Source organism: Amblyomma mixtum, chromosome 3, assembly GCF_055824585.1.
Source record: "Amblyomma mixtum isolate Tamu chromosome 3, ASM5582458v1, whole genome shotgun sequence".
Lineage (NCBI taxonomy): Eukaryota > Metazoa > Arthropoda > Arachnida > Ixodida > Ixodidae > Amblyomma > Amblyomma mixtum.
Genome location: NC_143014.1, coordinates 324,917,345 through 324,939,614, shown reverse-complemented (window position 1 = coordinate 324,939,614; position 22,270 = coordinate 324,917,345). Strand labels below are relative to the sequence as shown.

Below are 22,270 nucleotides of genomic sequence, written 5' to 3'. Positions count from 1 at the left end.
CGTTCGTTGGCTAGCGCTTCGGCCAGTTCCGGCTTCCTTCGGCCCGTTTAGAAAGGCGTCGCCTCCAGGCATGCTTCCAGGTCGAATGTTTTGGGCTCTATGCTTTTGGGCAGGGCGATAACAAAGCACTAAAACCAAATGAAATTTTCGTTACAACAAGCATTAAGTTTTTGTGCACATATTTGCATTAAAAACTTGAGAAATTTGTGCCGCGGAGATGCATGAATATGCGTGTCGGTACATGCGTGCGTGCGTGAGTGCGCACGGTCTAGCGCGTCAAATCCAAATCCGATCCGACATGCTGCATGGTCTCTGAGATCACACGCAAGCGAAAGAGTGCGCGGCGGGTGATCTCGGAGGCCATGCATGCTCCCAAGCAGCACAAATTGATTGGTCCAAGAGTGGCAAAAGATTGGCGGAAATTGGCATGAATATTGGTCCTACACCGGCATTTGAGCAATCCGAGACTTTTTCCAACAATGGACCTTCATTCGTGCCAAGATTGGGCCTATACTCAGCCAATCTAGCTGCCAGCAATGACCCGTCATTCACGTCTGGGTTGGGCCTATGTTCAGCCAATCTATGAATTATGGCCCGACATTCGTGCCAATAGTATGCCCACATTCAGCCAATCTATGAATTATGGCCCGACATTCGTGCCAATAGTATGCCCACATTCAGCCAATCTATGAATTATGGCCCGACATGCACGCCAATAGTATGCCCACATTCAGCCGGTCTATGAATTATGGCCAGACATTCACGCCAATAGTATGCCCACATTCAGCCGGTCTATGAATTATGGCCCGACAATCACGCCAATAGTATGCCCACATTCAGCCGGTCTGTCATTAATGACCCGCCATTTGCACCAGGACTAGGCCGATTTTCAGCCAGTATCATATTGGCCCCAAGTTTGCTCCGACGAGTGCCCGCTTTTCCACCCTTGATCTAACTTTTAGAGGTGGCATATCAATTGCAAGGCCAGTGGGAAATTGTATGCGATTCGGGGTCACACCTAGTTTTATACCACACCTCTTGTTGTATATTCTGTAATTTGTTTTGTGGCCATCACGACCAAAATTCCGTGCAAGACTACACGCAACCATTTGATATGTGGAGTGGCCGACAACAATGCAGACTAACTCTGCTTGTTCTCCGGCAGCTGGAGTTGCTATATGTAACTCTTGACATATAAGCAGCCAGCAGAAGGCAAAAAGAGAACCGAAAAATAAAAGCAACACTTTAATTCATACACTCATACGTTCGCGCGGGAAGGTCTCCTGGCTAAGAGGTGGTGGGATGGGCCAAGCAGGGGGAAGGTGCAGGGACAGCAGACGGGAGGGGCTGTCTGCAGGGGGTCAGGGCCATGGGGGGCGGGGTCTCTGAGCAGGGGGCTGACCCAGCACAGGGATTTACAGGTGGGGCTGAGATGGGAGGGGTGGCCGGCTGAAATGCTTCAGCATATCGCCTTTTCCGGCCACCCCCGCGATCGCAAGCACCTGGCAGCCACCTTTGAATAAATCCCTGTGCCACTGTGATGTCCACCCCCTGCTTCTCACATATGGCGTCTGCACAAGGCAAGGGTGCAGTCAAGGCAAAGAAATGCAGTACAAGAGCACATGAAAATCAAGTTCACTGTCCGACAAACAGAAAACGGGAAGTACACATATTACTACAGACTGGGTCCTGCAGTCAGATTGTACAGCATAAATGCCCTGCAATGAAGCTAGCCTTCTCCACCAACACTGAGCTACTGTCATGAGATTGCCGAAAAATTACTTTGCATGTTATGCAGGCCGTTTACACTGCGAGATAACTGACAACACAAAACAACACCAACAGAAGCAGACTCCACTGGTGTGCAGGCTTGCTCTGAGTTTTTTCTGACTAAGACCACAACCCAAACTAATCACAGACAATTACAGTAGCAGCATATTCATCATACACACAAAATGATGGCAGAGTGCCAACAAACAAGGCAGGTAAATAGTGTGGCAAAACCAGTTCTGTGATTACAAATAAACCTTTCAAAATTAAATAGTAGAGCGATTAAAAATAAAATTTACCTGTTGCCACCCTGCAGATCCTTAAGCCAATAAATGGCTTTTTGCCTTTCCTCCCGTGCATACTGTACAACCGCTGCACTTCGACCCCCATTATTGCACTCATCACATTCCCGGCCACCTCTTTCAAGCTCTTTCCGCCTAGGCGGACAAGCTGCTTCCGCTGAAAATAAACAAATTTATGGTTATTTCGAATAAAACACCACACTCTATGGTAAATTCTTTCACAAAATGTAAATGTGTGAGCTCCTGTTTAAGTGCTTATACCAAAGCAGAATACATCACTTTTGATATGAAACCTTTACTATTCCAGCATGAAGTGCAGACCTTAGTTTTTTTTTTTGTTCATGCAAATACCAAAGATGTTTTGCCCCCCTTAGCAAAGGTGCTCACTGCTCTAAAATGCTGCACCACTCAGCAGTCTAAGTATTATCTTAGCTTCTTCATAGACAATTATGTGCAGGATTTATTTAGTGTCCAGAGCCCTTGAATATTACAGGAATATTTCCAACTCCATGCACATGAGTAAAGCTGCACGAACAGCTATCGTTACATATTGTCAACTAGCTAATTGGGGCATCACTTAAAATAATGAAACTGGCCTGAATAAAATTATAAATTTTTATGAGGCTGAACGCTTTGACAGAACGTGTAACCAATTCTCGTACACACTTTGGTTCTATGACTAGCCAAATTCAGGTGGCAATGCAAGCTCTCTTTCGAAAGCATTAGTTGTACCACTTTTAGCGATACCAGTAGAACAATACATCGGACATAACAATGGACAACTGCAGCATCGTCAGCTGCACCATGTGTTTATGGAAACAAATGGACAGCTTATAACAATGCTGTCGCAGAGCATTATAGGTTATAATAATTTAAAGTGGTGACAGAGATCCAACCTTAAAAGAAACAAAAGCATGAAAATGCTCCAACTGCATGAGCCGAAAGCTTACAGCACAACAGCAAACGTGCAGAGCCGGCACGTCGAAAGTGTTAAGAGCATGCGACTACGCACTCGCAAGATGCCAGCTGTGTAAGGGATGCTTGCATGCCATAGCAACATAGACTAGCTTTTCTGAGTGCACCCTCGCCGTTAAACACCTAGTCTGCTGCATAATGACAGCATAGGCCTGCGTGGCGTGCTGCACTGGCCACGTGTTGCCAGTGTGACTTGTGTCTGCAGTTACCATTCACTGGGTCCTGAAAGCTCCGCTGATTTTCAGTTAAGAACTGCTCCTGAAAAGAGGGCTTTACTTGGGATGCCGATCATGCAGAGCCTGACACACAACCATGGTGTGACCACATGGCCAGGTGCAGTTAAGTACCTCTGGCTAATCAGAGCCGCGTGTTGCCATTATGTCTCTTGTTCTTTTTTTTTTTTTCCTCTAGTAGTGTAGCCTGAATGTTGGTTTAAGCAGCGCTTAGATCGGTGGCTCGTGTCGTGCATCCTGCTGTTTTGATCAAGTATATTCCTTTTGTGACATAACCCTGCTTTTACAATTATCAGTTACAGCAACATTATCTAGGCACCTCAATATTGTTAAGCATGTTTGACACAATAGGAGCACTGATCCACAGTGTGTAGCACAGTACAGCACAGAAAAGCAGGAGAATTAAAATAAACAGCTTGACCCTGCACGTGCATTTTCTTCCTTGTTGTACCTTACAGACACTAATACCAAGAGCACTGAGTACGCACGCAACATTTTACCATTTAAAGTGCTCCGATCACAGGAATTTCCCGCTACATTGAAACAGTGCATGAACAATGCGAAAGTAAACCATTTATGTGCAGTTTTCAGGATTCCTTCCATTCAGACTGCATAACCAGGGAGCTTTAACGGCATTATTCACAAACGGCATCCACCTACTATTGGTGTTTAGATTTCTTAATACCTGAATTACATTAGGCAAGCAATAATTTGGCAAGCATACAGCTCTGAAAGTCACTGAGAGTTGAATGACAAAACAAATTACTAGAGCAGCCGCCACGTCGTCATCGTGAACGGCAGCTTCCGCTGCCTCAAGTTCCTGCAGTGTGAATGCTGGGAGCGAGGGGTATCGTGGCGATGCCACTGCACTCGCTCCCCCAGCATTGACTGGCTCCGGCGTGGTTGGCCTCTGGCAGCGATCCCGGTCATTCAAACGCTGAAGAATGTCCCGCTGCTGCTGGCGGATCTCCAGCAGCAGCCGGATAACCTTCAGCAGGACCGCTGAAATGGAAAAAGTTTTCATGTGAGGAGGCTTCCTAAAGCAGTTAGACCTCATAGTGTCAATAATAGCAACAAGGCAGAGGCAATATTGGGCGTCCACAACCTGCTCTCTGTAAGTCTTCTGAACCGCCACTGAGTACCACTACAAGGTCCTGTTAAACACAAAGATACTTTTGCCTGCAACTGCTCCATCCCTTGCAGATCTGAAGTAAATGTTTGAAATTTCACCTTGCACTAATAATGCCTCGGTGAACTATAGCTGTTCTCAATGCAACAGCTCTCAGAAGGCCTCAGATTCAGTTCTGAAAATTTGTCCACACGGTCCCACCAATTTCCCTTCCTGCTCTTATGACTTCCCACTGCTAACACGTTACGGCAGAGAATGCAACTGTTTGTCGTAAGTGGATTCCTTCAATGTCACAAACTAGGTGCCAATGGGAAAGCAAAGTGGGCTCAGCAAAAAAATAAATCCATTGAAAGAGCAGCCAATGCGTAAAGTGCAGTGAGTACTTTACAGTACTAAGCCATAATCTGTAAGGCTTCATCTTTTAAATTTTTAGTTAGATTTCTTTTAGTCCTCTGCCACAGGTTGCAGCGTCCTAGTGAGGTTAGGGCATGGGGAAAAGAGCAATAAAAGAACCAGAAAGAAAACACGAACATTACAAATACAGCATTTGAGGACACACAGCAACCACTGCAGTGGGAATGATGAGAGGACAAAGCTAGGGAAGCAAGGACTCTGGAACTCTTTAGAACGGAAACTCTATTGCTCTGCAATTCAAGGTCATGTCTGTATGCAAAACGACCTTGACAGACAGCGGAACACAAAATGAAAATAGGAAAATTAAAAATTATTAAAATGCAATAAAACAAAAATATAAACAGGGCTGGAACAAATAACAAAAACAATAAAAATTAAAGAAAAAGAAAAACAAACTAAGATAAATAAAAAGCAACTTTCGCTCTACATTAAGGTTCGGCACAACTGCGGTGAACCTGCCAATTTTTTCGAGTGGGGGGTAGGATTTGTGAGTGTTTTATTTGTGTATTTATATATTCAACATTTCACTTCAATATTTCATCATCATCATCAGCCTGACTACGCCCACTGCAGGGCAAAGGCCTCTCCCATGTCTCTCCAATTAAAACCCTGTCCTTTGCCAGCTGTGGCCACCTTATTCCTTCAAACTTCTTAATTTCACCTGCCCACCTAACTTTCAGCCGCCCCCTATATTTCACTGTTCAGAAGTGCATTTGTTAGCACACATAAAACGTAAACTGAAATGGGCAACTTTATAAATATGTACACACACCCTCTGCCTAAAACAAGTCTGTGCATACTCTGCTTCAATTTTACTAATCACAAGGCTCGTAAACTTCGGTTGGGACATGATTGGTTGAGGTTACTCAAATTAAATGCTTTACGAGTGTTATGCCAACTAGCTCAGCTCAACTGTGGCTCGTATCAATAACATCCTTAAAAATGAAATGTTTGTCAGAAATCTGATCTCAGTGCAAGCACTGAGACAGGGCGACTGCAGAGAGAAGGTGTGTTGCCCCCTGCACAGAAATGTTGGGGACGGGGCAACCACCCACCTTACCCCCCTATTTCAGGATGCCCATATGGAAATGTTAAGTAGAAATGTGTATCAACAGGGTTTACTATAATGGCCATTTAAAAACACTTGTCAAGCCTTTGCACAAAGAGTGGTATAGGTCTCTATTAAAGAGACAGCCTACTGTCAGAGGCGAATATAAAACTAATTGCATATTTTGGTAAATCTCTCCATACGTTGGTAATATGCGGGCAAAATTACGATTTAGACAAGAAATTATAATTCAAATAGGCAAAGAATTCCTTTTCAATAAAATACACCTAGGTGTACAATTTATTCATGCATGACGACCTTTCAAAATATTTCCGGAAAAAAAAAATCACAACCAAAACCTCCACTATGCTTGCAACAGCGCTGCAATTACAGTGAACAGCCTAAGCTGTCGTGAAAGTCAGTATTCCATGAAAGGCAAAATGTGGACTTTGGGCATCAGTAACGTATATCAGCAGTCTTGTTTTAGTGAGTCTTTAATCTACATGAGTGCTTGGAGGCCGCACTTTAGCAACTAATGCAGTGTTTCTGCTGTCATGGTTTGCAGATACCATCAGACAAGAAATGCAGATAAATTTTGAAAATATTCTGCTGTGTCTGCTAGTGCCACAGCTCCACAAGTATTCATTACTTTCAAGGCGTATAGATTGCTGCAAGAACAGACCACGGACAAAGAAAGAGGAACTGCGACAACGTACCCGCGCTGAGGCAGGAGAGTGGCCACTTAGTGAGTGCTGCTGCTAGGGGCGGCACATGTTGAGGGGGCTACCATCTCCGCCAATTCTACGTGCTTTCCTATGGAGCAGCAGCACACGCACAGAACATTTGCGACCTGAGCCAGTGTTTAATCACCCCAAATTTTATATATGTTTTTTTTTATTTATTTAAACCAGTTAATTCTGAACAAGTGGAAGCTTTCATACTGCTTACTGTCCAATTACTTAAATTTCCGGCCCAACGAACGCAGCATTTGCATGAGCAGGCAACGTGTGGCACTCGCCTCTTCACTGGCTGTGACATGTTAACTAGCGCGAATGAAACAGCAGACAGAGAAGCAGACGCTGCACATCAACTGAAGTTCAATGCACATTCAAGAAAAGGTTCTCACTTCACCAAATCATGTCTGCACATGCGCGAGAAACTCAACTTTGCAAACATTTCCTGTCATAACAGAATAACCGGCAATCACGAAATTCACTGCAAGGTGATGCACACTTTTTGCTATGTATGACAACTCTTTTCCAGTGAGGGCAATTGAAGGGGTGCTCACACACTTGTCTCCTGCTTTATCAGTGCAAAAAGCTTCAATAATCTCCCTATCAGCATACTTGTGGAGCCACTTCAGCACTCCAGTGCAGTGAAAAAGAGATCTTTTTTGATTTTGCACTTGGGGCAATGGGCAGCCTGCGGCCATCAGAGCAGAAACTGTTGTCCTGTGCTTCCTCAGTCTTCCACTGAGGCACTGGCCCATCTGGCCTACACAGGAAAGTGGAATAAGGTAAACCACTCCCGACACTGCAGTTTACAAACTGCGTGGCGTGCCTAATCCGCTGGCTTTCACTTTCACCAGTACTATTAGCCATGCTGCTCATCCTTGCCACAAGTATGCTGATAGGAAGATTATTGAAGCTTTTTGCACTGATAAAGCAGGAGACAAGTGTGTGAGCACCCCTTCAATTGCCCTCACTGGAAAAGAGTTGTCATACATAGCAAAAGTGTGCATCACCTTGCAGTGAATTTCGTGATTGCCGGTTATTCCGTTATGACAGGAAATGTTTGCAAAGTTGAGTTTCTCACGCATGTGCAGACATGATTTGGTGAAGTGAGAACCTTTTCTTGAATGTGCATTGAACTTCAGTTGATGTGCAGCGTCTGCTTCTCTGTCTGCTGTTTCATTCGCGCTAGTTAACATGTCACAGCCAGTGCCTCAGCACCTCGAAGCGGGCACCTGAGGCGCATGCTGTGATTTGTTGCTTCCTCTGGGCGTTGTGCCACCGATAGCAATCCCTGACCATGTGACTGGCAGCTCAGCATACAGGTGAACGAAAATGTGCAGGACGGTCTCATTTATTTCCTTAGACTGTGACTCCAGGAGCGTGTTTTAATACACTGTCTTGAATATTTGTGTGCATTTAGCTACTGCAAGAAATGCACAATTATGCCTTAAGACGGGAAGGGGGCGAGGTAAGAAGTTTGTCGTGCTTATCTCGAATAACGGCTGTGCGACCTGGAAGGACCACGTATTATTCCTCAGTGCTCCCAAAGACAGAACTTGCCGGGAAGCGTGGCAAAAGTCCACCCTCTGTACCGACCGTGTTCACGTGACTGTGGTTGCGAAAATCGTTTCTTCAGTGGTTATGTCAGCCGAAGCAGTTTTTCAAAATCATGCAGCAAAGTCTGACGCGTTCAACCTCACCATAGATGAAATTTCATCGCATCGCATTCCATGTGCTAAGCACAAAGTAGATCTAGCAGCGCATCTTCTAAATTGCTGTGTTTCATTGAGGATGTGACAATTCAGCAAACAAAAAAGATCTCTCAGCAGCAAGTCGCGCAATTTGAGAAAGCTCGCAAAGCTGGCAGCTGAGGCACCAAGTGTGAAAAATGATCTTGGTTAAAACAGTCGACCTCTGAATGATCCAATGAGAGCCTACCTCTCACGGTTTCATTGAGACTTCCAAGTTTCCAGGTGCGCGCGGTAATGAGAAACCGAACATCAGTGTGCTTATTGATAAGTGTTACGGCGCAAGCTTACAGCAGCGCATACATGCTTTGGCCAAAGAACCAAACAGAGGTGGTGCTGGTTATGCTTCAGTGTTTCGCTTCTAGTAGTTTTGCTTTTGAAGTTGTTTTAAGCATTCAAACAGACTGATGCTGGTTTCCTTAAATGACATCAATCACCTGCTTACAGTGTTTTGACACCACTTGTGTCAACATGAAATTAAGAAAGAGTGGGTACAAAGTTTCCTCTGGTTATTAAATTCAATGTACAACTCAGAGATTAATACACCATTCAGCTTGAGCCGCAACAAGAGAAACATATGACAGCCGGAGCAAAGCACAGCTTCAAGATCTTGGCAGCCGCATGGGCTTTTTATTTGCTGCTCTAGCATGCCCTCTGAATGCATGTGACACAGTGCTCACTTGACTGCTTTCAGTCATTGTACTGACCGTGTTTCTCCTAAACTTCAAAGTTACAGTTGAATACAACTATGTGCTGAGAAGGCAGCTGCTGGCACCATTTATTAATCGGTTACACACACAGCCTTCAGTCAAAATAGCCCAGAACGTGGGCAGAGATATAAAGGCACATTCCTCGAACGAAGAGGAGTTGTTTCAAGTAGGTGAACATCATATATGCATCGAAATCAAGCGCCTGTGCCAGGTGCGCCCATTTAATCGCCAGAAAAATGAGCAACAAAGGCCCCCCGTACTGGCGCTGCCCCTTGCGGCCATGTCTTGCGTAAAAGTCACACTAACTGGCTGCACCCAGCAACGCCATCGGATCACCTCTCTTCTTCTACCGTGGAAATATACGGTCTTTAAAATTCAGTACACTGTCCCTTGGCCAGTATTTGTAGCAGTGCTGGCTCACTACTGAGAAAAATAGACGAACTCATTCCATTCTCTCAAGCTGTCCTTGTCTCTCGTTTACCCTAATGTATTGTTCAGACTCATGTATTGGTCTCACACAAGTAAAGAAAGTGAAAAGTCTCACGGTCAGTTGTTGCAGCTGCCAGGTCTGCTTCATCACTGTCGGGTTGCACGGGGGATGCCGCACTTGCTTCAGCAGAGCTGGGGTGGTTTGGTGGAGCTGAAGGTGAACGCGAATGCAGCATTAGTGGTGATGGAGTGGTAAAGAAAATGCTACTAAGTAGAAGAACACCAATAAATATAACTAAATACAGCTGTGTTAATTAAGCATCTTTTTGCTGAAAAACAACACCTGCACTCTCGCTGTCCACATACAAGTGAGTGACGACTAGATTTCTCATGAATCAGCAGGCTGCTATGGTACACTTAAGTAACCCAAAATTCCTGCCATATATGGACCAAAAGGGTTAATAGAATACACATATCGCATCATACGAAGACATTTATTTGAACCTGGCTGCATTTCAATTAAGGTGAAGTGCAGAATGTGCTTGTGTGCAGTCATGACAGCGCTAATTAAAGATCCCCAGGTGGTGAAATTATTCAGGAGTCCTCCACTACGGGGCACTTCTCCCTCTTGATCCCTTCAACGTGCCATGGTGGCTCAGTGGTTAAGTAGCTCGACTACTGACCGCAGTACTCGGGTTTGATCTCGACCACGACGGCAGTGTTTTGATGGAGGCAAAATACAGAATGCGCCTGTGTGCCGTCACTGTAAGTTAAAGAACCCCATGTGGTCTAAATTCATTCGGAGCCCTCCACCATGGTGTCCCTCATAAACTTAGTTGCTTTGGGACGTAAAATTTCATAATTTACAATTTCTTGATCCTCTTCCCTAATGTGGTTCGAATGTTTACCGAGAGTGTAACAAATAATGCATGCTTAGTTTCCAAAAGCTATATTAATGCGAACACATTAGACGACGTGTTGACGCAGAAACCTAGCGTTGCCCGAAAAGTGGACTTACAAAAACCTGGGAGCATCAGAAAAATCACTCCCACAAAAGGTGTTCAAGCAGGAATTGAACCACCGCTCTTTGTGTCGTGAGACGGGCACTCTGCCCCTACACCACGGAAAGGCATTTGTTCCAGTGCTATAGTTTGTGGCTCATTGGTCCTAAAACAAAGTTTGGTTTGGTTTATGGGGGTTTAACGCCCCGAAGCGACTCAAGGCTATGAGCGGTACTTTACTAAAGGGCTCCAGAAATTTTGACCACCTGGCGTTCTTTAACGTGCCCTAAAACAAAGTGTCACCCAAAAATTGTCATCTACGGATAGTTGCATTTAGAAACCTGAGTGATCAATGCAACCCAAAAACAACTATACGATAGGACACACACGGCAACTACCAACACAGAAGCAACTACAGTGGTTGCGGTAGCAGGCGCATACTATGTTTAGAGACAAAGCAGCTGGCTTCACATTGTACGAAAGTTAGTACCTTGAGTGCCCAGAGTAACTGTTATTATTAGTATGAACTCAACTCTATATATGAGTGCAACTAAAAAGAAAGGAAATACTGCTGGTGCTAAAAAATAACATTGTTACTTCTCCATTGCATTAGAAAAAGGACTGAGGTTCACTTGTTCACAGGAAGACTGCATAACGAAAGGTTAAGCTCCTCACTCGTACTAAAAAAATAAAAGTACTAATAAGTAAAAGACGAAGACATATCACGGATTCACAGGGAAGCTGTGCTTTCGTTTGGTGCCTGCGCACTCCGGCTTAAAAACACTCCCATAAACTGTGACTGCAATCTGCTTGCAAGTGAGCAAACCATAAAATGCAAGTGAGAATATGTGGCGCAAGTGATTCTGCACATATATACAGATAGAGCGCAGGGGCTTGGTGGACTGAGCGCCAGTACCCGCGGCTCGACATGCGTCTCTCCCTGCAGTGCATCCGCTGTTAGACAGATCCAAATGTTACCGCCCCGCAACCGACAAGCAGATTGTTCTCATTATTTAAATGTTGCGGGTCTGCCTGACAGCTACAGCAAAGTAAATATTTTTCCTACGGTGACGACGACCTCACGTGACAAACTGGAAACGGCCAGTGGGGGTCTGATTGGCTCATCGCACGAGGGCTTCCAGGATATGACCAAAATTTTGTGTAGGTGCAGATCTGAGTGATGAGGCAAGCGGCATGGGAAAAATGCTTCGAGTGACAGCGCTGCTCGTTGCTTGCCGCCGTCGCCTTCTCAAGCTTTTGCATACATGGAGCTCAGCATTCAGTTGAAAACTCACCTCTCGCATCCAATCAGATTCACAAACGCAGAGTGTGAGCGAGGCGAAATGCATGCACTGAAGAGAGTGTGCTGATCTATGGTGTTTTTGAAGCAGTCTGTAGATAATATCTTTTATAGCTTACGGGGTGTTGGGAGCCGCACCGCTGGCACCGCTGGCACATCTCCGGCACATTCGTTTCCTAAGGAAAAATTGCATGTATTTTGAGAATACCATTGATTTAGGTGCTACTACTTAAAAATTTAGGACTTTCAAATTACCTGACAGTGCGGAGCTCTCAAATGCCGAGCTGTATTCATAGCGCTTTGCCTTTCTTTCGGCACTGTTGTAGGTGCCTGCAAAAGATTACAAACCAAAAACACAGTTCCTGTGCTGTCAGAACCAAAACTGCCAGTTCACATAAAGTCAGGGCAAAATATCGGTGCACTAAATTTTGGACATTACAGACACCAGAACACTTTAGCATTTGGTACCAAAGGTTGAACGTCTTGAAGCTGCTCATGGGGAATGACAAGCACTGTAGGAGAAGGCTTTGGATCAATTTTAACGCTTTATCTGCTTGTCATTTAAAAGAAAATCTACTTCCTTTCATAAACAGCCTCTGGAGGACTGAATAAATATTTTGAACTTGTCCTGTAATGAGAAACATGCCCCTGTTTTCTACACTAGAGACTGGTAAAACGTGGCCGGCAGTCAAATGCTTCGAGCCAAAGAGAAACTATGCGTTAGCAGTGGTGGCTCTTCCATCACCTATGGACACTGCACATAAGATGTGCTTGCACTTGCTTCTGCATGCTTTATGGTATCCTTTCTCACCGTCATGTGATGGTAGTACTGAGAACAATGCCCTATCATGGCTGGTCCCTTGCAAACAAGTCTGCAATTCTCATGCTCCAACATGAAACAAATTGTGACACATTATGCAATAAAAAGAGCTTAACGAATTTACGCTACTTACGTCACACAGTAAAGTTGATATTAAATTTTGTGAAGGCGCTCCCGCATGTTCACTTTTACCACTTCCATACACACTCAAAAAAAGAAAGTATACTATCAAAAGAAAAATGCATTCCCTTATAATGATTACTCAGCCGGCTGGTGCTTCATGCACATCAAAATATCTTCAACCATTAATCACATGCGCAGCTAAATCTGCAATTTCTTTTCATGCGCACTTAATTTTAAGCATATTGTGCTTTGTGATTCAATAGCTTCACTGCTACATAATCTTCGCAGCATACTGTTTGTGACACCATCAAGACTCAGACTTTGCGCTTTAATACTGTTGCTTATTGCCTCCTATGGGATTTATATGTGAGAAACCTATTCAGGTTTCGCCTAACTGAATAGCATTTCAAATTGGACTGGTTGGTTATTATCATGGTTTGCATTATAATACTTCTGGAAGCTGACACAGTAACAGCAATAGAACAGAACGTGAATGAGCAAGCTGTCAACTGAAAGCTTACTCTGGAGTACATTTCTACCAGAATTCAAAGAGAAAACAAAATTCCTGAAATGCATGTAAGGATACATCTCTTATGCTGAGACTAAACCCTTTTCTTTGCATTTACGTTTCTGAAAATTCCTTCCCCTGCCTCGAAATCATAACTGATGAGTCCGTCACACATGGCCCATCATTTCCCAATTCATATAGTAAGCTTCCCATACCTCCCCGATTAAATCTCTCTGAGGAATACCCACCCGAGTTTCACTGAACTGCAATTTAGCTGAAATTAAGAAGCGCAAGAGGACTATGGAAAGCTTACCATATGGAATCAGGAACAGACGAAATGAGGCCAGCCTGTCAATTATGCTTTCTAGGTAGATAGATTTGAGCGCGCCTCGACAGCCAGTTGGCCTAAACGAGCACACACTAGGTCAAACACAAACCTCATGAGATGAACACCATACATTACAAAAATAAATTAAAAACATTCATTCAAAATGAGCCATGAAAAATGCAATTTAGGCGAATATGTCCATGCTAAAGAAAGTATAATTATATGTGAAGATATATGTGATCTCATTTGGTGGCTTTTGCATGAGGCACACAAAATCTCAGTAACATCAATAACAGTTCACAGTCAATAGAGCCACGCACGACTTCATCAGAAAACTGCATGTCCCACATGAGTTGCCTGGCGTGAAGAGTAAACATACTGAGGTCTGCTAAGTGAGAATTAGAGCTGTAGTAAGAACAGCGATCAATGTAAAATAAAGAATACGTATGAGCTTATACTTGAACATATTAGATTTTCTTGCAATAGCTAACAGACATTATTCCCGCCCACTTGTATGAAAGAAATTTTTCCGCTAACCTAGAAATAAGACCATCTTGCCTCAATGCGAACAAGACAATTAAAGGTACATACGGAAGAAGTTTTGGAAATGCAAAAAAGAAAGGTTTAGTTGGGATAAAAATGTACAAAAAGCAATGTGCTTTTTCAGCTGAATAACTGCTTTCACTGCATGTTATTGGAATTCTGTTCTCACTAAGAGTTCCTATAAAAGTAAGTGTACTGGAAAACGCTCAGCTGACAGTTTAGTCACTTGTGTTCTCTGCCACTTGACTTCAAGTTTTCTGTCAAAGTTTATGAAAGAGCTGGGATACAAGACCAACACCCAATTTCCCCTCTTTGCGCTACTATATGCATTACAATGATGCAGGCAACAACATATGCTGCATGTGCAGCACTGGTAGCTCTGGTACGCAGGGATGGGCAAATACCCTCATTTTTCTTTTTCTCCCTCATTCTCACTTCGAACTATTTTAAAATTTGTGGCAATAGCAAAATACAAAAAGCAGACGGGAAAAACAGGTGGCAACATCAAGAGGCGCCAACTTCCAAACTACATTCATTGTGTGGACAGTACATACATCTCACAAGCTCCAAAGCACCTCACAAAGAAAAAAATGTGATGGATAACAAAAGGGAGGGCTCTGGACTGCTGCGGACATCAGGAATTTTTGCAATAAAGCTAAAAATGCCTCACTGAGATGATGTGACCCTGCATGTGTGACCTCAACTGCTCCGAAAACCTTGCATGTATGCACATTGCAAACCGCATGCTCGCACAGCTGAGCATTCGCACGCTGGCCTCTTTGGCCAAAGTAGAACTTCCTGAAAAGCAAACTTTGCAGTTTTAGAAATGCATTACTGGGCAGTTCTTCACAAAGAAAACAGCTGCTCCCATGTGGGCTGTTGAAGCAACTGGCATGTGTTGACAAGGCTGGCTTAGTCACTTTGCTGTGCACATTAGGCCATGCGGTGGACAACCGCTGCACATCCAAAAAGGCTCCCTCAATGCACATCGGCAACATAGTAAATACTAGCCACGCTGTTTAGCAATTTACACAACCTGCTCAGCATGATTTTAACAACCTTATGACCACTTACCAGGTTACCCACGTAACACTGCATAAGCGATCATAATGTGACCTTTCTTACATTTCTGTAATGCCCGTCCCACTAGCCAATTTAATGCCATTCAAATCGCATGGCTTAGCACCTAATGTGATCAATCAGCTGCTACACAAGAACATTTAATTTAATTAGGTTCAAATGGCAAATGTATACTTTGGACACCAGATACACAGAAGAAGCAAGAAATGTGCAAAAACAATGTGCGCACTGCCAAAGTTTATACTTTTATCTATTGAGTTTAGCTAAAAGAAATGAATTTAGGTGTGGCACTATTCACACTGGAGGCTGTCATGGATAGCTATCACTCTCAGTCTCAGCAGCAGTTACGGCAACGTCAAGCGTGAAGTGCAACCTTGCCCAGCACCACCCACCATTTTGGGTTCTGTATTTCTTGTTGGTTGGAGCTCCACGCGTATTTAGCTAAGAAGCACTTAAAGTTGAAACTGAGCGCTTCCCCTTTTTGATGTCAGCTCCACACTCTGCCGTGTCAGCCATATCGTTTGTTTATATTTATAGAATTTGTGGTTGACTTTATACTTGGCTTTTGATGGCTAAAGTGCTTCATAATGACCTGATATACTATTTGCCCCCACACAAATGTTTTCACCCGCTTTTTGAAAATGCTACACAACAATTCCAAACAGCTTTTACGTGCACTGATGTACCCTAATTGTAATCAAATTTTTTTGCCGATTATAATTGGTATCATTTGTTTATGACATTTTTTGCTGTGCAGCTCTGAAAGAGACTGAATGAATGCAATGTATAAGCTTCCAATAAATTCGAATTACACAAGGGTATAAGCCTGGTGCTCCGCAAGGCTAGTTCCCATTAAGAAGCATAGTTGACAACCACCACTTAGTTGCTTACCAGGCTGGCCAAGTGTTATATTGCCTACTGAGCCAGAGGACCCAGGTTCAATCTCAGCCACAGCGGTTGTGTTTAAAGATGGAATGCTAAAGGTAGCTGTGTGCTTCGATGTGAGAGCATGTTAAAGATATCATTTAAGGCAGTGTTTATTCTCCCGGCATCTGGGAGAATGGTCGAGAAAACATTCTCCCGGCATTCACCTGTGATTACCTGAAAAAAACCCATGACACACTTTCCGTGAAAACTGGCTGCGATACTCTCACTGCCACCTTACAGGAAAGCACAGAAACGTGACTTACGCATGTCAAGAGCACCTGCTAACTGGAACATGTATTAACGATCTCTTTGATGTTGTCGTCATGTTAACCAAATAGAGATGAGTATTTGTGGCGTGGAATTCCAGCACATTGAACATCAAACTAAGTACAGTCAACCAGGAGCATGCTCACAAAAAAACAGAAATAAATAAAGTGCAAAAAGGCTAAATGAGGAAGACTAACAACACACACCACCAGCGTCTTCAGTTAGCAAGCTCGAGACTTGCACCCACTATGTTGAACCACACTGATCTTCAAGTTTTGCAATGTGAAGTTCTCAGAAGCCTGGAAAGGCCATAAAAAAAAAATCTAACCTCAACCTGTCCTATATCACTGCAAGAAGCGTGTAAGACGGCCACATTACTTCCCCCTAGACCACCTTCAATGAACTTCTGCCAGCAGCAATGAATGAAGAAAATTCTCACAGCACCTTCTGTAGCAAATGAATTGATTGTGAGAATAATTTTAGCCCGAAAATTATGCTGTTTGCCGACACAATAAACACTGCCATAATTTAGTCCGAAGCTCTCCGCTACGACGTGGCCCATGTGGGGCTTCAGGACAATGAACACCACAGTTAACATTTCCGCACAATATACTTTGTTTGCAATGCAACTACTTACGGCACTTGGTAACGACAGTGGCCGCGCAGCACACCCACTCGCCTTCGGCCGATGGGTCGGCTTCTGCCTGCGCGAGGCGGATTATTTCGCGCCCGCGCGCAGACTTCGGCCACAGGCATTCCTCGCTGCCTTTTAACCATGACAGCGGCACAACGGCCACACTGTCTTCCTCCAGCGGAAACTTAACCACTGCGAATCGCTTTGGCATGCTGCATGAAGGAAACGGGAGCAAAGATCAGTAGGGAAATTAAGGGTTTTTTGATCACATCGCTCGCCTTGTCATGCATGTTCATACCTCTCACACAAAGGCCTCGCAACACAATGAACGAAGTCAACGCTCTCGAGGAATTACTCGTTTATTGAATACTAAGCATGCTGCAATTCTGAAGCGTGTGATAAATCACTAAATCAAACGACTGACATCAAAATGACAAACAGTAATAAATAAGGCTACTGAGGAAAGCTTTGTTACATCGAACGAGACAACAGTTATGTTGAAATATGCCATGCATCAAGAATTATCCCGTATCGACAGGCTTTCTCTGAAGTAACGCATCATTAGATAGCTGCAGGGGAAATAAGACTCCAGAAGAAAAACACAGATTACACAAAGCAAACCACCAACGAGGCCTGCTCACTATTGTCCCTCACATCACGGTAAAGACATGAGTATAACGCATGCAGAAAAAAAAACGATTAGCACAAATACTTACGCAAACGCAGGATTGCTGGTTTCCCCGGTCTTCAATGTGGTGACAAGAGAAGCAGAAAAAACAATAACGCAGACAGGCGCGGACAGGTGCAGCGCGCTCAACACGACGGCACGACGGATAAAGCAGTGAAGAGAGGAGGCAATGGAGGGATGACCGAATGCTAAAGAAGTGGAGAGATGCATGTGTACTTTCAGATGCATTCTTTGAAAGTGTATGTAGGAGGCGCTACCTAGGGGGCTTTATTTTTTTGTACGTTTTTATTTATCAAATCACTACACCTTATGAATATATTTTTTTAAAACTAACAGATGTAGCGTCTGCATCTTGTACTCAAGTAGTCTTACTGGCAAATGATAAGGCAATTACAAAATATTTTATAACAAAACGAAATATTCGGTCAGCTTCACATTTTTCACACAAGGTGCACAATGTTCACGTTTTTCTTTTGCGCGTGATGTTTTTTGGGCAACATTAGCTTCCTGAGGTGTTGTATTGTCTCATTGTCGCATCTTGTTGCGGGTCGCTCATCCGTTGTCTTCTGGCATCTCGGCTCTTTTGCGCTCCGATATGAGTTCGAAGTCTCGAAAATATCATATTGTTCAAAAAGAATACGAGGAGGTTTTGAAGGAGCTCGGCGTCCCGCGAGTGCCGGTCGAATCTCCGTCTGCGCGCTTGAAGTCTCGCGGCAGCAAGAGGACAGGCAGCGAAGCTTCCGACGTTAGCTCCCCTCCAATCCAGCTACCGCCCGGAGCAAGCAAGCGACCTAGGAGCGAAGTCACAGCCGGCGCTTGCGCCAGTAGCAGCGGTCAAGCTGCTTCGTCGCTACCTGCAGACTCGACGGTATCTTCTGTGCAGGGTGGTCTGGACGAGCCCGATTTTACGTCGGAGAGCAGCACACATACCGCAAGCGGAAGGACAAGTGACTGTACCTCGTCCTCGGACAAGTCCGATGATGAAAGTGTGTCCCCGAACAACCCAGCGGTCAGTGTGGAATTAGGCGGGTTTAATGAAAACGCTAGCGGGCCTTTTCAGAACTACCTCTCAGCTGCACAGGAGCTAGCTGCCATAGCTAGCAAACACAATTTGACCCACGCATGCATAAATGATATGCTTGATTTCTGCCGTCGGCGTGGCATTGCGGAGCTACCGAGAGACGCAAGAACCATCATGCAGACGCAGCGGAAAGCTCACCTGGAACGCTGCGATTCATTTGTTCATTTCGGCCTTGCTGAGGGAATTCAGCAGGCGGTTGGGCAATTACCTGTGCCTGCAAATATCAACCTTCAGGCAAATATCGACGGATTGCCCCTGCATAGGAGTAGCCAAACATCATTCTGGCCGATACTATGCAGAGTCACGAATCTCAAGGGGTCCACACCATTCATGGTGAGCGTGTATTGTGGCGTAGGGAAACCACCCTGTCTGCAGGAATACCTTTCACCTTTTTTGGAAGAAGTCCGCAGCCTTACGTGCAATGGACTCATCGTGAGAGGGGTTCACATCAGCGTGAGCTTGTCAGCTGTCATCTGTGATGCCCCTGCGAGGAGCTTTGTCAAGGCCATCACTGGGCACACAGGATACTATGCCTGTGAAAGATGTAACCAAAAAGGCCGTTACATCGAAAACAGACTTACTTTTCCTGACCTGCATGCTCAGCCACGAACCGATGCCTCATTTCGTTCCCAGGATGACCAGCGGCACCACACAGGTGTTTCGCCCTTTACATCGTTGGATGTCGATATGGTGGAACTTTTCCCTACTGAATATATGCACTTAGTCTGCCTGGGTGTCATCCGGAAGCTTATCAGAAACTGGGTGTGTCAGGGACATGGTGCTAGACTGAGCCGTGCTGACCGGATTGAGCTCAACAACAGGCTACGAGAAGCAGCCGCAAGCTTCCCAAGCTCCTTCCAGCGGAAGCCAAGGGGGACGGAAGAGCTAGACCGCTGGAAAGCGACAGAGTTCCGGACATTCCTGCTTTACCTGGGACCCACAGTTCTGAAATCCATCCTTTCTGACGAGCTGTACAAACACTTCCTACTTGTGCATGTAGCTGTTCGCATACTTGCCTCTCCTGAACACTACCTAGCTCTAAACCAGTTTGCAAAGGATCTCCTCAGATACTTTGTGCAAGAGTTCGGGAAGCTGTATGGAGAAAAGCAACTGGTTTATAACGTACACACACTGGCGCACTTGGCAGAACAGTGCTTGAAGCACGGCCCCGTTGACAGTTTCAGTGCTTTTCCGTTCGAAAGCTACCTGGGAAAAGTTAAGAAAATGCTGCGGACGACTAATAGGCCTCTCGCCCAACTGAGCAGAAGGATGTCCGAAGCAAGGCATTGTGTGCGTTTGAGTACAGAAGTGGAGCGGCTCACAAAAGTTGGTGACTGCTTTCTGATTGACAGCTGTGCTGTTGTCGTCACTGAAATCATGCACGACAATGTTAAAGCGGATATCTTTCCAAATGGCAAGGATTTTTTTAAGGCACCGATACCCTCCTCAAGGCTCAACATCTGGTGTTTCAATGCTGTTGGTCAACAAACCAAGATCTGGCCCCTCTCATACCTCAAGGGCAAAGTGCAATGCGTGAGGCTTAAGCACAAGCGGAAGCATGTCATTTTTCCATTGCTTCACCTTCAATGAAACCAGCGTTGTCGGAACCTTGAGCAGTATATGTGCCTGCATCAAAGGAGCGGCCTGAACCGTGCCATCATGTTGGGCTGTGGGTTCATCTTGAATGCCCAGTTTTCTTGAGTAGCCGCTGAAATCCTTGTGCCTACCAAAAGGAGACTTCCGTATTTTACCTCCATCAAAATGCAGCCTGGAATTAGGTTTGGTTTGGTTTATGGGGTTTAACGTCCCAAAGCGACTAAGGCTATGAGAGACGCCGCAGTGGAGGGCTCCGGAAATTTCGACCACCTGGGGTTCTTTAACGTGCACTGGCATCGCACAGTACACGGGCCTCTAGAATTTCTCCTCCGAAGAAATTCAACCGCCGCGGCCGGGATTGAACCTGCGTCTTTCGGGTCAGCAGCCGAGTACCATAACCGCTGAGCCACTGTGGCGGCGCAGCCTGGAATTAGTTTGCATTCTTGTGCACACTAGCAGAATACCATAGCCACGTGACACCACGACGAGTGAGCAGCCAACACTAACACAATGAAGTTATGCCACAAGTTATTGAACGATGTTTACTAACAGAGCTCCGGAATATGCATATTCCACCTGAGGCACATGCATGCACTGAAGTATATGGAGTGCTTTTGTCTTCAAGATTGGTGCTGATGCTGGCTACTTGTGCGTTGACATCTCCTCCGTGTCGCGGCAGCAAGAAGAGGAGGGGCAGCAAAGCTTTCAACATTAGTACCTCTCCACTCCAGCTACCGCCCAGAGAAAGCAAGCGACATAGGAGTGAAGTCTTCGACCTTGGAAGATAAAGGCCCTTTTCAGGGCCACCCAAATGTGCTGGCAGGGCTGCAGCTGCGCCTCTGATAACTGCCCATTCCCCTCAAAAATGCTCTAAATGCCAAACCACAGGGCAGTGTTTCTTTGGTGTCGCAGCAGCGTCTCAGCTACTGGAATCGCCAGAGGCAAAATTTCGGTGCTAGGAAGGTGTTTGTATAAGTCAAAACGCTTTCCAAGCACTGGAATCTTGCCTCCAGTGATGCCAGTAGCTAAGACGCAGATGCGATGCCGAAGAATTGCTGCCTTGTGTTCCGGCCTTTGGTAGCTTTCCAGTATAAAACAAAATTGTTATTTTACTGCGAACAATATTCAGCATGCAGTTTTCTGCATTAGCACGAATTTATGGTTGCCCTTTATAGAGCAACAGCTGACACAGGTCTCACTTTTTTTAGGTGTTGGGAAACAAAAACACTCAACCTGTATACCATACTTTTGAGTGCTGAAAACTACCAAATAATGTAACAAACCATTCAGCGTGTTTTCATCTTTCACGTCCTGGATGTCGTGTTGTTAGAAGTAAAAGTGTACACTATGACAAGGATCATTTTGACAACAAAGTTTCGTTTTAAATACTTCACCACACTAACATTTTTCCATCAATCAATAGAATCATAGCACATTATTCACCAATTTTCTTTCATAACGTGATTTCTTCTACATGTCTAAAAAGCTGTGGTACAAATATGTACTTTATTTGACGTCTTTAGAATGTCACCTTTTTCCACAACAATAGTGGCTGAAAACGCTTGGAAGTGATGCAACTCTATTAGTACAATCATTTTTAATCCAATTTTAACATTGAAATGTTAGAGGAAGCATTGTGGTCCACTCCTCACAAAGGGATATGAAGTGAAACTATTTGTTGCACGCAACCTAGTATAATGCTTCAAAGTGACAGTATTGACGTAATTGCAAAAAATTTCAATATAAGGTTATATTCACTAAAAATGCAATTAACTTACATAATAAACGTAGACAGAATATGAGAAGATATGAGGGGTATTCAATTGCTTTACATTCTGGGGTTTGAATGCTCGTTTTCTTGTGAACGGATTGTTCTGCTTTG

The 22,270-nt window shown here is 44.5% G+C and overlaps 2 protein-coding genes across 2 annotated transcripts; one reads left to right on the top strand and one right to left on the bottom strand.

Moving 5' to 3' along the window:
• Positions 1 to 1,232: 1,232 nt before the first annotated feature.
• Positions 1,233 to 19,875, bottom strand: LOC149355818 (uncharacterized). Its single transcript, XM_089584015.1, has 8 exons — positions 17,740 to 19,875; positions 17,027 to 17,235; positions 12,049 to 12,123; positions 11,913 to 11,969; positions 9,608 to 9,703; positions 4,047 to 4,282; positions 2,070 to 2,229; positions 1,233 to 1,571 (listed from the first exon to the last, which is right to left on the bottom strand). The coding sequence occupies exons 1-8, from the start codon at positions 17,937 to 17,939 to the stop codon at positions 1,288 to 1,290; spliced, it is 1,317 nt and encodes a 438-aa protein (XP_089440141.1). The 5' UTR covers positions 17,940 to 19,875; the 3' UTR covers positions 1,233 to 1,287.
• LOC149355817 (uncharacterized) lies at positions 18,131 to 21,263 on the top strand. The gene has a single exon (XM_089584014.1). The coding sequence runs from the start codon at positions 18,307 to 18,309 to the stop codon at positions 20,380 to 20,382; it is 2,076 nt and encodes a 691-aa protein (XP_089440140.1). The 5' UTR covers positions 18,131 to 18,306; the 3' UTR covers positions 20,383 to 21,263.
• Positions 21,264 to 22,270: the final 1,007 nt, after the last annotated feature.

Bases quoted from the DNA above. Each gene is read 5' to 3' on its own strand.
- LOC149355818 (XM_089584015.1), bottom strand. From the start codon at position 17,939: ATGCATCTGAAAGTACACATGCATCTCTCCACTTCTTTAGCATTCGGT. The intron at 4,283-9,607 runs GTGAGACTTTTC...TTTCCATTTCAG, and splicing joins GGCAGCTGCAACAACTGACC to CGGTCCTGCTGAAGGTTATC. The intron at 2,230-4,046 runs GTAATTTGTTTT...GTTTATTTTCAG, and splicing joins ACGACGTGGCGGCTGCTCTA to CGGAAGCAGCTTGTCCGCCT.
- LOC149355817 (XM_089584014.1), top strand. From the start codon at position 18,307: ATGAGTTCGAAGTCTCGAAAATATCATATTGTTCAAAAAGAATACGAG.